The sequence below is a fragment of the Lingula anatina genome, chromosome 3 (assembly GCF_051362555.1).
Source record: "Lingula anatina isolate TDL-2025a chromosome 3, LinAna3.0, whole genome shotgun sequence".
Classification (NCBI taxonomy): domain Eukaryota; kingdom Metazoa; phylum Brachiopoda; class Lingulata; order Lingulida; family Lingulidae; genus Lingula; species Lingula anatina.
Genome location: NC_141769.1, coordinates 27,890,456 through 27,901,704, shown reverse-complemented (window position 1 = coordinate 27,901,704; position 11,249 = coordinate 27,890,456). Strand labels below are relative to the sequence as shown.

Below are 11,249 nucleotides of genomic sequence, written 5' to 3'. Positions count from 1 at the left end.
TGAGTTTTCTCTATCACAGAGCATATAGGGGGCATATATCTAGGAAGAAAGCCATTTACAATCGAGAGCCTAATCCTGACACCATGATCTGGGCTAAGGAGTTTAAAACTAAGCAGGTAGAAAAGGCAGCTATGAGAATGGTGAAAGCCGAGGAGACAACAAGACAGTAAGTAGACATAATATATATTAATATATTATACAATACAATACAATACAATACAACACAATACAATGTAAGGAAAGCTATGAGAATGGAAAAGGCAGAGGTGACAACAAGTATGTTATTTGATGTGTAATACAGATGATCTGACATAAACACACCCTTTATTATGATGATGACTGACGGACTAACATTATCCAGGATACTTCTTATTTGAATCTTTTCTTACACACATGACTTAATATAGACCAGCTTGAAAAACTAACACCTTTATTTTCAGTGTAGGATTACTAGAAATTAAGCTGGATGTGCATTAGTTTAATTTGTATCATAATCAGAATGATAAATTTGCCCCATTTCTTTTCAGACATACCAGGAACAAGGCAATTGTAAATGCAAAGTTGTCGGTTATTGGTCCCCATGTGGAGATATATGAGTAAGTTTTGATATGTCTTAATTGTAATGTGAACAAGAGTTACTATTCAGTCTGATTGGACTGGTGGAAATTTTAGCAAACATTGTCCTCAGTTATTTTTCTGTTATCTATAAATTTCATCTTCAGACTGGTCCATTTTAATTAGCAATAGTAGTTCTCTGAGGCTTACTTCTGATTCCTCTTTGATTTTTTTGATGATCTGATTTTTCTTCCTTTTTTTTTTTTTTTTTTTTTTTTTTTTTTCTCAGCACATTCCACCCTAAGAAAACTGGGCCTAACAAGAAGCAGATCATAGAGGCTGCAATAACACTGCAGAAAATGTTCCGGGGATGGAATGTTAGAAGACAGATGGATGCCTTGAAGAGAAGAGTGGGTTCAACAAAACTTTTTTCAAAACTTTCATAATTTTCATGTACTTCATAAAAATGTAATAATTTAGATTTTGTAGAATAACAGATTGTGTTTTTAGTAGCTTCTTTGGTAGATCTATGGAATTTTTCAGTTCTTATTATGTAAGAAAAAATATCCAGCTTCACTGCAATTCCAACAAATTAAGTGGATGCAACTGTAGATGTAGATGTGTAACATACATGTATAGTGATGCAATAGTAGACTTAGTATGTACTCACTACAACATATAGATGGTGAAGGTTGCTTTTACTTTTATGTGCATGTTTGAGAAGGCAAATGTAAACACGTTGAAAGTTTATCACATTTTTCATCCCATTTTTGTTTAATTTTCTAGATTTCAGTAAGTAGTGAGAGTGATATGTGTTATGTGTAACAGTGACTCAGTTGTTCAGAACTGAGCCAGCATTGTTCATTAAAATGTTCATGTGACCAGTCTGTCTGCATCACAGTTTTAAGTTTGCATGGATTTTTTGCCACAAAAAAATTCTTGTTGAATTGAATACTTATCTTGAGAGTTTTTACACTCTACACTTTTACGTCTTTTTGATCTCCAGGACAATAATATTCTTCTCTGCATTATTATTCATATTTTACTGGGCACTGATATTTAGTTATATCTCGTTTTTGTTGATTTCGTGTATGAATCATTGCACTTGATTATTTTTGTGACAAACCGTTAGCAGTCATCCAGAGTAGAATTTTAAAAGTAAAGTATAATATTTTGATATTACCTAAGCTCAAGATAGAAGCTTTTGTAGATACAAACATTATGAACATTCACAATTCATATCATTTATATGACTGCATTTGGTTAAAATAGTGTTCCACTTTCTATCATTTAATCTCATGAAAGGCACATCCTTGATTTTTAAATAAAAGTAGAGATTGCTGTTTCCAGGGTATCTGGCACTCGGGATCTTGGGATAAGTTCATCACAGACTACAAAGACCTGCTGCGTAGAATACAGAAGCGCTATGGGGTTCCCAAGCCTGTAACGCCATTTGATTTCAAACAGATCCAGAAATTTATGGAGTCAAAGAAAAGTAAGTATTGAAAAATGATAGTGAAGAAAGATTTATTTATAAAATTTAGACCTTTTTTTTATATTTTAGGTTGAAAGTAAATTAAAAGTGAAATCGAAATTAAATTGAAATTAAAAGTTGAAAGTGGATGCGACATGATAAGGAATATTTTTGTGACAAACAGACCATGGGATCCTACAAATATTTATAACATACCAAGATTTTTCTTGGCATGGGAACAAACAGTTACAGATATTGAATACTATTTCTTTGTTTTCAGGGTTTGAGAGTGTTTTTGACAAGATCTCATTTGGAGGGGAACTGGAACTGGAAGATATTCCTCAATACTTCAAGGAAAGTGACCTGTACCCAGCCAAATCAGAGATAAATGAGGCAATGGATTCAGTCTTCAGAGGTTTGTAGTACAGTCGCTAGGAGATATTTTTATGTCAGAATGTATAAGAATTTTACATTTTTTGTGGCTTTTTGAGTGCTGTGAGCAAATATTTTAGAGTGTATAATTTGGAAAAAGATAACAAGTCTCAGTGCAGCAGGTTATGAAATGTGAACTCAATTAGAATATGAATGGCATTATCTTATTAGTTATGCAGTCACTTTCTGAGGGTGGTAAGGAGTAGGGTTCATGACAAAATATGATTTGTGCAAGGCCTTTAACAAGGAGAATAACCCATTAGCATAGATAAAGAGAAATTTTAACAAACAAACGTAGGTGTGTTTCTGTTTAAGTTCACAAAGGTATTATTTGTCATTGTGTATTTCATAATATTTCCTTCTCTTTTTAGGGAAATCCATGAAAAACAAGCGTGGCTTGCACAAGGAGGAGGCGCTGGAGTTGACGTTCCAAATTTATGTACCAGAGGCAACAGGACTTCAGAACCGCAGGAAGTCCACCTGGATGAATCCCATTATAGATGGGGAAGAAGCATGGAAACTCCAAGGTAAGACTAAGAATGGTGGGTGTTTGTGTCTAATATATGTCAACTTTACTTGGCATCTGAAAGGTTATGTATTAGGTCAGTAAATATAAGTTAAAATTTGAAGGAGTTTGTGGCAATAATATTATAAGGATTAAAAAATACATGAAGGTTGTGCTCAGAATTTAAGCTCTACTTTATCATGATACTTCACATATTTAAACCCAGGTTCATTGGAAGTAAAAAAAAAAAAAGCTTTTTCATTTTAGATGCTCGGACAAATTGCAGCTCATTTGTTAATGAACCCTGAATTTATTCATCCATTCATTCTTCTGAAGGTATTTATTTTTACATCTATAGGTAGCGATTTGGTGGAGCCGGCTCCACTGAAGCCATGCATGGACTTGGTTATCAACTCCATCAAGGAGAGAAAGGAAAGAGAATCAGCTTCTGGTGCACCAGTTGGAGAAAACCTGAAGAAAGAGGGGAATAAAGGTGCAAACCAGACTAGAAAAATAAAAGAAAAAAGAGACCAAACATCAGAAGATAAGTAAAGGCCAACAACACTGGTACTGGAACCAAAGAGGCAATTAGGAAAGAAAAAATTTGACAAAGATCCTGAACAGTATTAGAAAAGACAAAGAATGGTGAGACTAAACTCGGAACTAGACATAAAATAATCTAGGGAAAGATAAGAGGACCAGTGCTGTAGTATGATAAATTGTACATAATATGGAATTCATGGCACCTTAAGGTGATTTATGAATAATGTAATATATAACAAGGTTTCATCCACAAATAACGTATGCCATTGATCTGTTTTAGCTAATCAAACAAATCATATAGTAAGTTAGTGTGTAAATTACAAATTACATTTAAAGGAATGCCCACCCACCATCATGTAAATTGTGTGCCAACTAATTAGCCTTGTAAAAAATTATGTAAAATAGTTAAATTCCCATTCCCACCATCAAAAGAATATTTTTTGTATGTGTGTTTTTGCTGTGTCACTGTTACATAAATTCTCTTTTGGAGGGTTGTCCCTGTTATTAATATGAATTTATGATAAGACAATATTGTCAGAATGTAAGAGTAGATTGTATACATAAATAGAGAGAGAGTGTTTTTGAAGGTTCGGGACTCCTTAAATGGCCACTGTTGGTCCATATCTTATGTATATTATATATATTATATTAACTAGTTCATCAACAGACAAACATGAACAATAATACTTTACATATTCTGTCTCTTTCCTTCTATTTAAATGCATGCCTAGCATGCCAGTGGCTGAAAAATAACCTGCTTTATGAATGTGATTCCCTCCTTCAAATCGGTCCATATTTTTACTGTACAGGTGTACTTCAGAACAAATGATATTGTTCCAGAGCATTAGATCAGTTGTATCCCAATGCTTTTACAGTATATATTTTTATAGCTATATTATTTTAAATCCAGGTATTGTATTACCAAAGATAACCTTTTAGGTTGGATAGTGTTTTCACTTTTGTTATGCTAAAGATATTTTAAGTAATGGTTTTTTCAAAAATTAAGCACCATCTTAGATATGGTAACTGCTGGTTTAGATCATAAGCCTTTTTTGTACTGTATGTACAAACTACTGAATAGTGAACTGTGAAACGTGCTCAATATTGCCCAGGTTGACTGCAATGTTTCTTTATCTTTGTAGATATCTTTATAGTATAGCTTTATTTATACACCATGTGTTTAAAACCCATTTACACAGGATGGCAACCTTTCTGCGTCTTTTGTGCGACCATGAAACTGGCATCGCTATGGTTGTAGAAAGGAGGAACAAGCATCGCTTTGGTTGCAGAATGAATGCTCGATGACTGGCCAGTTGTTGGCAGGTAAAGTAATTTTTTACTCTCAAATGGGACCGTCCTACGGACACAGAAAGGACGCCATCCAGTGTAAAGGGGGCTTTCGGCTATGCCACGAAGTCACAGAATGCAATATGGTATTCCTATAGTAATTACTCCTTATTTTAGTAGTTTGTTCTGTTGTGTTAATGTTTTTGATACCAAAGAAAGTTCCAAACTTTTTCTGACAATCAGATATTTTTGTACTTGAATATTTGCTCACTTTTTTACTTGTCACAACCTTGAAATTTTTTATCTTGAAATCAAGAACAGAATCATATCATATACACATGTTAAGATTTGCCTTAAGTCATCTCAGTGATTATAGGTCTGCTATATTTATTTTAATAGGTAGATGGAACCTTTGCTTACATTCTTTTCGTTATAAATTTAGAATTTTTCTTCCAACGTCTGTGATAGGCGTATTATCTATTATCTATTCAAAATAAGTTCCGATATGTGTGATTTTCTTTAATTAATGGATCTATTTTCACTCCCATTTTGTGAATATCTGGGGTTTTGGTTAAATGTTGGAAGTGAATGCTGAGATCTTTTCTTTTCTTACTACTTTGTACCAGCCTGGCTGTCGAACAATTAATGATAGCACATCATTTGATTAATTACAGTTGTGAAATCAAATTTTCCAAATAGTAAATTTAGAGCTTTTTCACTGTCAGTGGTTGTTATTAAGGATGTTTGTGTTTGTTCGCGTCACTGTGGTATAAGAGTTATGACATACAATCGCATTCAGCGTGCCTATGTGATTTAGTTTTACGAATACAGTACAATGTTCTGCGAGTATGGAAATAAAACGACAAGCTTTGACATGAAAAATCTGCCAAAATATTTTGAATCTTGCCTACTGATACAATTTTTTTTGCATGATATGAAATAATTTATATGGTCGCTTGTATTGAGGAGTGGGGTGGGGTAGGGGTGGATAATTGAATTTTTAGGGAAGGCATTTTAAGGTCTTTCTCGGCATAATGGCAAACCTTACAAGGATCTCTCTCGGCAACAAGTAATAAACCGTTCTCCATTCTAGTTACATCCATTCAGCCGAATTAATTGGGGGGGTCTTTAAAAGGTAAAATTCTGAAGAAAGAGAATTGAAGTGTTTCACTATAAAATAAAACTGGACGCATTCAGGGTCAGTATTTCATGTTGATTTATGTTTGACAACGCTACACGTGTGAAAACCCCTAAATTTTTAATGAAAAAACGTGTTTTATAGTTATATTTTATAATGGTTTTCAGCACCCGATCTTCCCTAGTAAATACGTGCTTCACAACTGGGCTGTCACACGTAGGCTATCAAGTAAAATTTTGTGATATTAACGAATTATGCACCAATTAAGTATTTTAATACTTAAAATTAGATTATAACGTTGAATAAAAGTGTCACTGCGATACCATACTGCAATTAGGCATGTAACAGTATCACTAACTCGGTTTGCCAGTTCCCAGATGTTTGGATAGTCCATGTATGTAGGAAGACGAAATTTCAATTATTCTGTACCAGGTGAGCTTATATTGCAAAGAAAAATTTTATTTGGTAACTGTTCTACATTAAAGTAAAACGGAGAAATTTATCAACATGACACTCTTCAAATTAGAAGCCAACAAGTGTGCCTGGACCGGGTCTAAATGGTCTCATAGGTCTCGAGCCACCACCTGGTCTGTGAGGACGCCTGGTAGCACCATTGTTATTGGTCCCAGCGTTGGGACCGCCGTTGCCATTCGGACGCTGTGGTCTTTCGGGACAAGCATCGGTTCTGCCTGGGGATTTCTTGAACACTTTACGATCCTTGCAGGAACACATGTGAGTGGCTGAAAGTGGTTATTTTCAAAATGATTTATGAATTTGCTCAGGGACACAAATTAATTTTACATCTTGCCTTTGTCATCGTGATTTTGGCATCGGTAAAATTCTTAAACGAACTTTTTTCACCTTTTTTACATATGAAATGTTGATTCTTTTAGATTCCTTTAAAGTTTTCTATACATATTGGTACAGTAACTTGAAAAATGGTCTATTGACTTTACCTTTGGTGTTAGTGCACCACGCCTGTGAGCCCATGAACCCTTGCTGTCTATTGGCGGCACCTTTGAAGCAACCCAAAAAGTAAGGCCACTCCTTGGTCACGTGATATCTGTATTTACCCTTGACCTCACGGCCGTGACATTCATCAAGGTCGTCGGCAGTGACCTCGCGTTTCAGGTCAGAGGCCATTGCTCCGTAGATTGGGAACCCGTCCAATGCGAAACCAATAAACTGATCGGCGGTTCCATTGACTAGGCATGTTGGGACTCCGTGATGGTGGTAGGCGCCTCTCATGTCGGGGTGGCCGTTACACTTGTCCATTTTCTCCACCAAAACAGCATCGCATGCCTCAGCGGTCAAGGGGTTAAAGATTCCGACCCCCTGAATGGTCACACCGATAATACCCATAGGGAGGCAGCCGCCTTTGCTTCCGTAGGTCGGTTTCTTGGGTATGTTAAAGTTGTAATTTTGCGCCTTGGCGTCGTTAGGGTTGACATTTCCTGGTGTGTGCTCGGGCATACCAGTGGCGCTGATCTTGTGGGAGCTGGTGGTGCTCGTAATCTTTACGCCATTCACGAACTGAGCGATTTCTTTGTTGGTGAGAGCGGCGCAAACGCCAACGACACAAGCAAAGACAGCTAGGGTATGCATGGCAACTGAAAAATTAGTCAACTTCAAATGTTTTATTTCGCAAGGGCTGGTTAGGCGTGGAAACAACGAAAATAGAACTAAGATTGGGAAATCGGCACGAATTGATCGTAGCTGCTTTGAAGAACAATTGTTATTTATTATCAAATGTATATCCACTGAAATGATAAAATCATAGTATGTCACCCAGAGGGTTAAGTTAGTATACCATGAGAATTATTTTGGAACAATATACTGTTAAGTCAATGAATGGAAAATATGCGTTCTTATTTTAATAATTTATGAAACTAAACGTACCTTTGTAAGTTCGCTCTTCTTGGGTTTGTGCCCTTGTGCTTGTGCCCGTCCTGTGCGCGGATTTATCTTGAAGCCCAATATATAAAGACGTACGTTAGCGCGTAGGAGCGAATCCGATTATACCCACGGCCAATGTGACATTGGTATAGTCCATTAAGCCCCCTTTACACTGGACAGCGTCCTCTCTGCGTCCCGTAGTGTGGCCCCGTTTGAGAATAAAAAAAATAATATTTTACTTGCCGACAACTGGCCGATCATTAAGCATTAATTCGGCAGCCAAAGAGATTTTTGTGCTTCCTTCCTACGACCACAGCGATGCCAGTTTCATTGTCGCACAAAGGATGCAAAAATGGACACCGTCCAGTGTAAAGGGGTTTTAATTGGATGTGTGGGCAGGGGTGGACTTGAGGCGGAGTTCATTCCATAATCTACTGAGTCAAGCCTCTCCTCTTTCAATTAGTCTAAATCTAAATCCTTATCTCACCAAACAATTTCAAAAACGTTTTATTTGCTGAAAAATGTAAGATTGACCGTCGCCAAATTCAATTAATTAATGTTAATTAATTAATTTATGTTAATGGTCCTTAAGCGATGGGTAGGTGCAATGGATACCCTCTTGTGAAACATCACGGAGATTATTTGATAAGGTTTAATGCAGAATCTTAGCTTCAAGTCAATAGTCAGGACACAATGGGACATGGACACCTGGACGTCAACAGTAACATTGTTCTATGTGGGTTCTCGCACCCTGTATTTCAGAAATAAATAATAACGTAAATGGAAACGGCGAAGGCATGCTGATGGCAGAGGCGAGTCTCCGGTAATACAGACTTGACATTTAATATGGAATATTTTTTCCAAATCATTTTTCATCAGTTTTTTTCTATTTTGCTGACTGATAAATGAAAATAAGGATTAAAATTGTGTTTTAATAACTTTTAATTATCTCTTTGATGTCATTGTGACATCAGTTCATTAGTGGAATTCGCCAGAGAAGCAAACAAAAACACATTGCCTATTCTATGTCATACGACAACAATTAAAAGAGATATTTTGGATCACCATATTTTCCAAATTGTTTTCTGTAAAAGAGATACACGCCTCACAAAGAACCCCCATGTCAGTGTCTAGTCACAGTAACGGTCGCTGTTACGCTTGACCTCTTCTGTTTGCTACCAGCGCTCTCAAGTGACAAGGCATTCCTTGGGTTAGGTTTTTAGAGTTCAATCTGGGATAACATTCCATGCATCGGTCAAAATCTGTCCAATTTGGTCCAGTTTTGTTGTAGGACATGTAGGCCATTGATTCGGCGAGTAATGGCCTACCCACATATGGTCTATGTGGTTCAAATATGGCGATTTTGATTACCAAGGTAGCTGCTCATTCCCTTGGTTTTGTAAGTAATCTGCTATTAAAAGTGCTATGTGTGTACCGGGAATTCCACCGTGCAACCTAAAATTGTCCCTAAGGTGCCCCCTATCAAATGATAGTCAAGTGGTTCTCAGATTATTCCTTTATTTGATCTGGTTCAGGTTTTCGTGGATGACCATCATTGGTGTTTTGGCACCAATGTGGTATCCACTCCAATTACTGACGCTGTTAATGACCTTAGTCACTTTAGACGCGGCACACGCTTAGTCGTTGGCCTCTTCTGGATGTCTGTAAACTCTGTTTTGACTGGTTGAGCGGTACTGGTGAAATCTGACCTCAATAAAGAAAGTCACGAAGTTTCAGTGATCAACTCAGAAACGATCAGGGTCCCCAATTCATTAGAGAAACATACAACGATGTTTTGCTGCTTACAGTGGGTTCCCCTGAGGTCGTCTGGTATTCTAACCAGCTAAAACCAGTTTGGTGTTCGCTAAGGGCCTTGAAAAATGCGTTTTGGTGGCAATTTACCCCTCAATCTGAACGGACTGGGTGGTTTTGTGTAGTTGCAATAGCATATCCCGACAGACAGTGGGTCCTGTACCCTGGTGGTAAGATTTCAATACGTTGGTTGTGGCCTCTGTGTAGGTACATCAGTCTGGGCATTACTCTATAAAACTGTGCGGACCGTTTCGTTTGGCGCAATTATCTGGCAATGTCTGTCTTTTTCGCGCCATTCTGCCACAGATAAACAAATATGCAGAGCACTGCATAGCTCATCTTACACCTTGCAAAACCGACCACCTGCATGCAAAATTTCAAATTCTTCTATGCAGTAGTTGCCGACATATGGATACTTTTTTGACAGAACCATGCTTTGCCAAAGCCAAGATTTGACCTGCCCAAAGGAGCACTACCCAATTAAATCCCTGCATATTACATAATGCAGCAGCGCAACTAACCTGGTATTCAGTTAATTGGATGCGACACACCTGACTACACACTTCTCCATTCACATATCTTATATGAGATCGGATTTTTTTGAAAAAAGAATGCATTTTTACCTAGGCATACCTTCGAAACTGAAATATTCCATATTAAATGTCAAGTCTGTATCTGAAACTCAGGGTATGAAAACCTTTTTAGATGAGTCATCCAAAGAATATGTAAAAAAATACATTACAACAAATAGGTTTCACTTGGTTTTTGTCCGATGCCAACTGTCTTGACAACATGGAGATTTTTTCCACAGTACAAAGTGGACTGAATATGTTCTCTTATTTTTTTCTCATGATATAACTGTCCTAAAAATGAAGATAGGGGTAACTATAACAAGTAACTAATGTCAACCCTGTACACCGCTTTGTCTCGGCGGTTCTCAATAAAAGGCCATCAATATATATAGATAAAATATTGATGGAAAGAATATATTTTATGTCATTATTGTAACTTGTAACCAACACATTTGATTCAGATATCTGTTATCAGCATGTAGTTATTCCCATGTTGGACAACGTTTGCTTCTACAAATTCCTGTCTTACTCGATTTTGTTTAAGGCGTCGCTTTCGGACTCTCCTTAGGTACGTCAGGTTCCTCAGCATTACTTTCAGCTGACGATGGATTGTTGATAAATCCCACGCAACGATTCCTAACACGATTCCCAACAAGCATGACAACCCAAACGACCCGATTATGGCAGCGCCAGGAGCTTCCAAGGGATTCTGGGAATATTTGCGTTTAGGTGCTTTTACCACTTTCATATTTGCAACCAATGATATATCTGAAAAAAAAAGAAAATACTTTAAATTCAATTTGTGGTTCTGGCGAAACTGCGAATATGCGAATTTTCATTACAATTAGAGTACAAAAAAATCACTGCAGACTTTAAAACAAGATGAGAAAATGTTTCAAACACCACTTAGTGATAGTTAAAGATTTTTCTGCGTTAGTCATTCATTAGCTTTATTTATTTATTTATTCTTATAAATCCTTCTTGAGATAGATCGACATTTTTGTCAGTGAGTGCCAAACAGCCTCGATGACGTAC

General features: G+C 36.9%; 2 protein-coding genes across 2 annotated transcripts; one reads left to right on the top strand and one right to left on the bottom strand.

Annotated features, from left to right (window-relative positions):
• Positions 1-20: 20 nt before the first annotated feature.
• On the top strand, positions 21-5,678 carry LOC147763165 (IQ domain-containing protein M-like). Its single transcript, XM_087008250.1, has 7 exons — positions 21-166; positions 528-596; positions 845-965; positions 1,906-2,050; positions 2,310-2,444; positions 2,833-2,988; positions 3,325-5,678. Exons 1-7 carry the CDS (start codon positions 84-86, stop codon positions 3,516-3,518), a joined length of 903 nt encoding a protein of 300 aa, XP_086864376.1. The 5' UTR covers positions 21-83; the 3' UTR covers positions 3,519-5,678.
• A 653-nt stretch (positions 5,679-6,331) lies between these two features.
• LOC106167905 (uncharacterized) lies at positions 6,332-8,007 on the bottom strand. The gene is made up of 3 exons (XM_013546800.2): positions 7,834-8,007; positions 6,891-7,544; positions 6,332-6,674 (listed from the first exon to the last, which is right to left on the bottom strand). The coding sequence occupies exons 2-3, from the start codon at positions 7,537-7,539 to the stop codon at positions 6,457-6,459; spliced, it is 867 nt and encodes a 288-aa protein (XP_013402254.2). The 5' UTR covers positions 7,540-7,544; positions 7,834-8,007; the 3' UTR covers positions 6,332-6,456.
• Positions 8,008-11,249: the final 3,242 nt, after the last annotated feature.

Bases quoted from the DNA above. Each gene is read 5' to 3' on its own strand.
- LOC147763165 (XM_087008250.1), top strand. From the start codon at position 84: ATGATCTGGGCTAAGGAGTTTAAAACTAAGCAGGTAGAAAAGGCAGCT. The intron at 597-844 runs GTAAGTTTTGAT...TTTTTTTCTCAG, and splicing joins CCCCATGTGGAGATATATGA to CACATTCCACCCTAAGAAAA. The intron at 2,989-3,324 runs GTAAGACTAAGA...TTACATCTATAG, and splicing joins AGAAGCATGGAAACTCCAAG to GTAGCGATTTGGTGGAGCCG.
- LOC106167905 (XM_013546800.2), bottom strand. From the start codon at position 7,539: ATGCATACCCTAGCTGTCTTTGCTTGTGTCGTTGGCGTTTGCGCCGCT. The intron at 6,675-6,890 runs GTAAAGTCAATA...AACCACTTTCAG, and splicing joins GTGGTGCACTAACACCAAAG to CCACTCACATGTGTTCCTGC.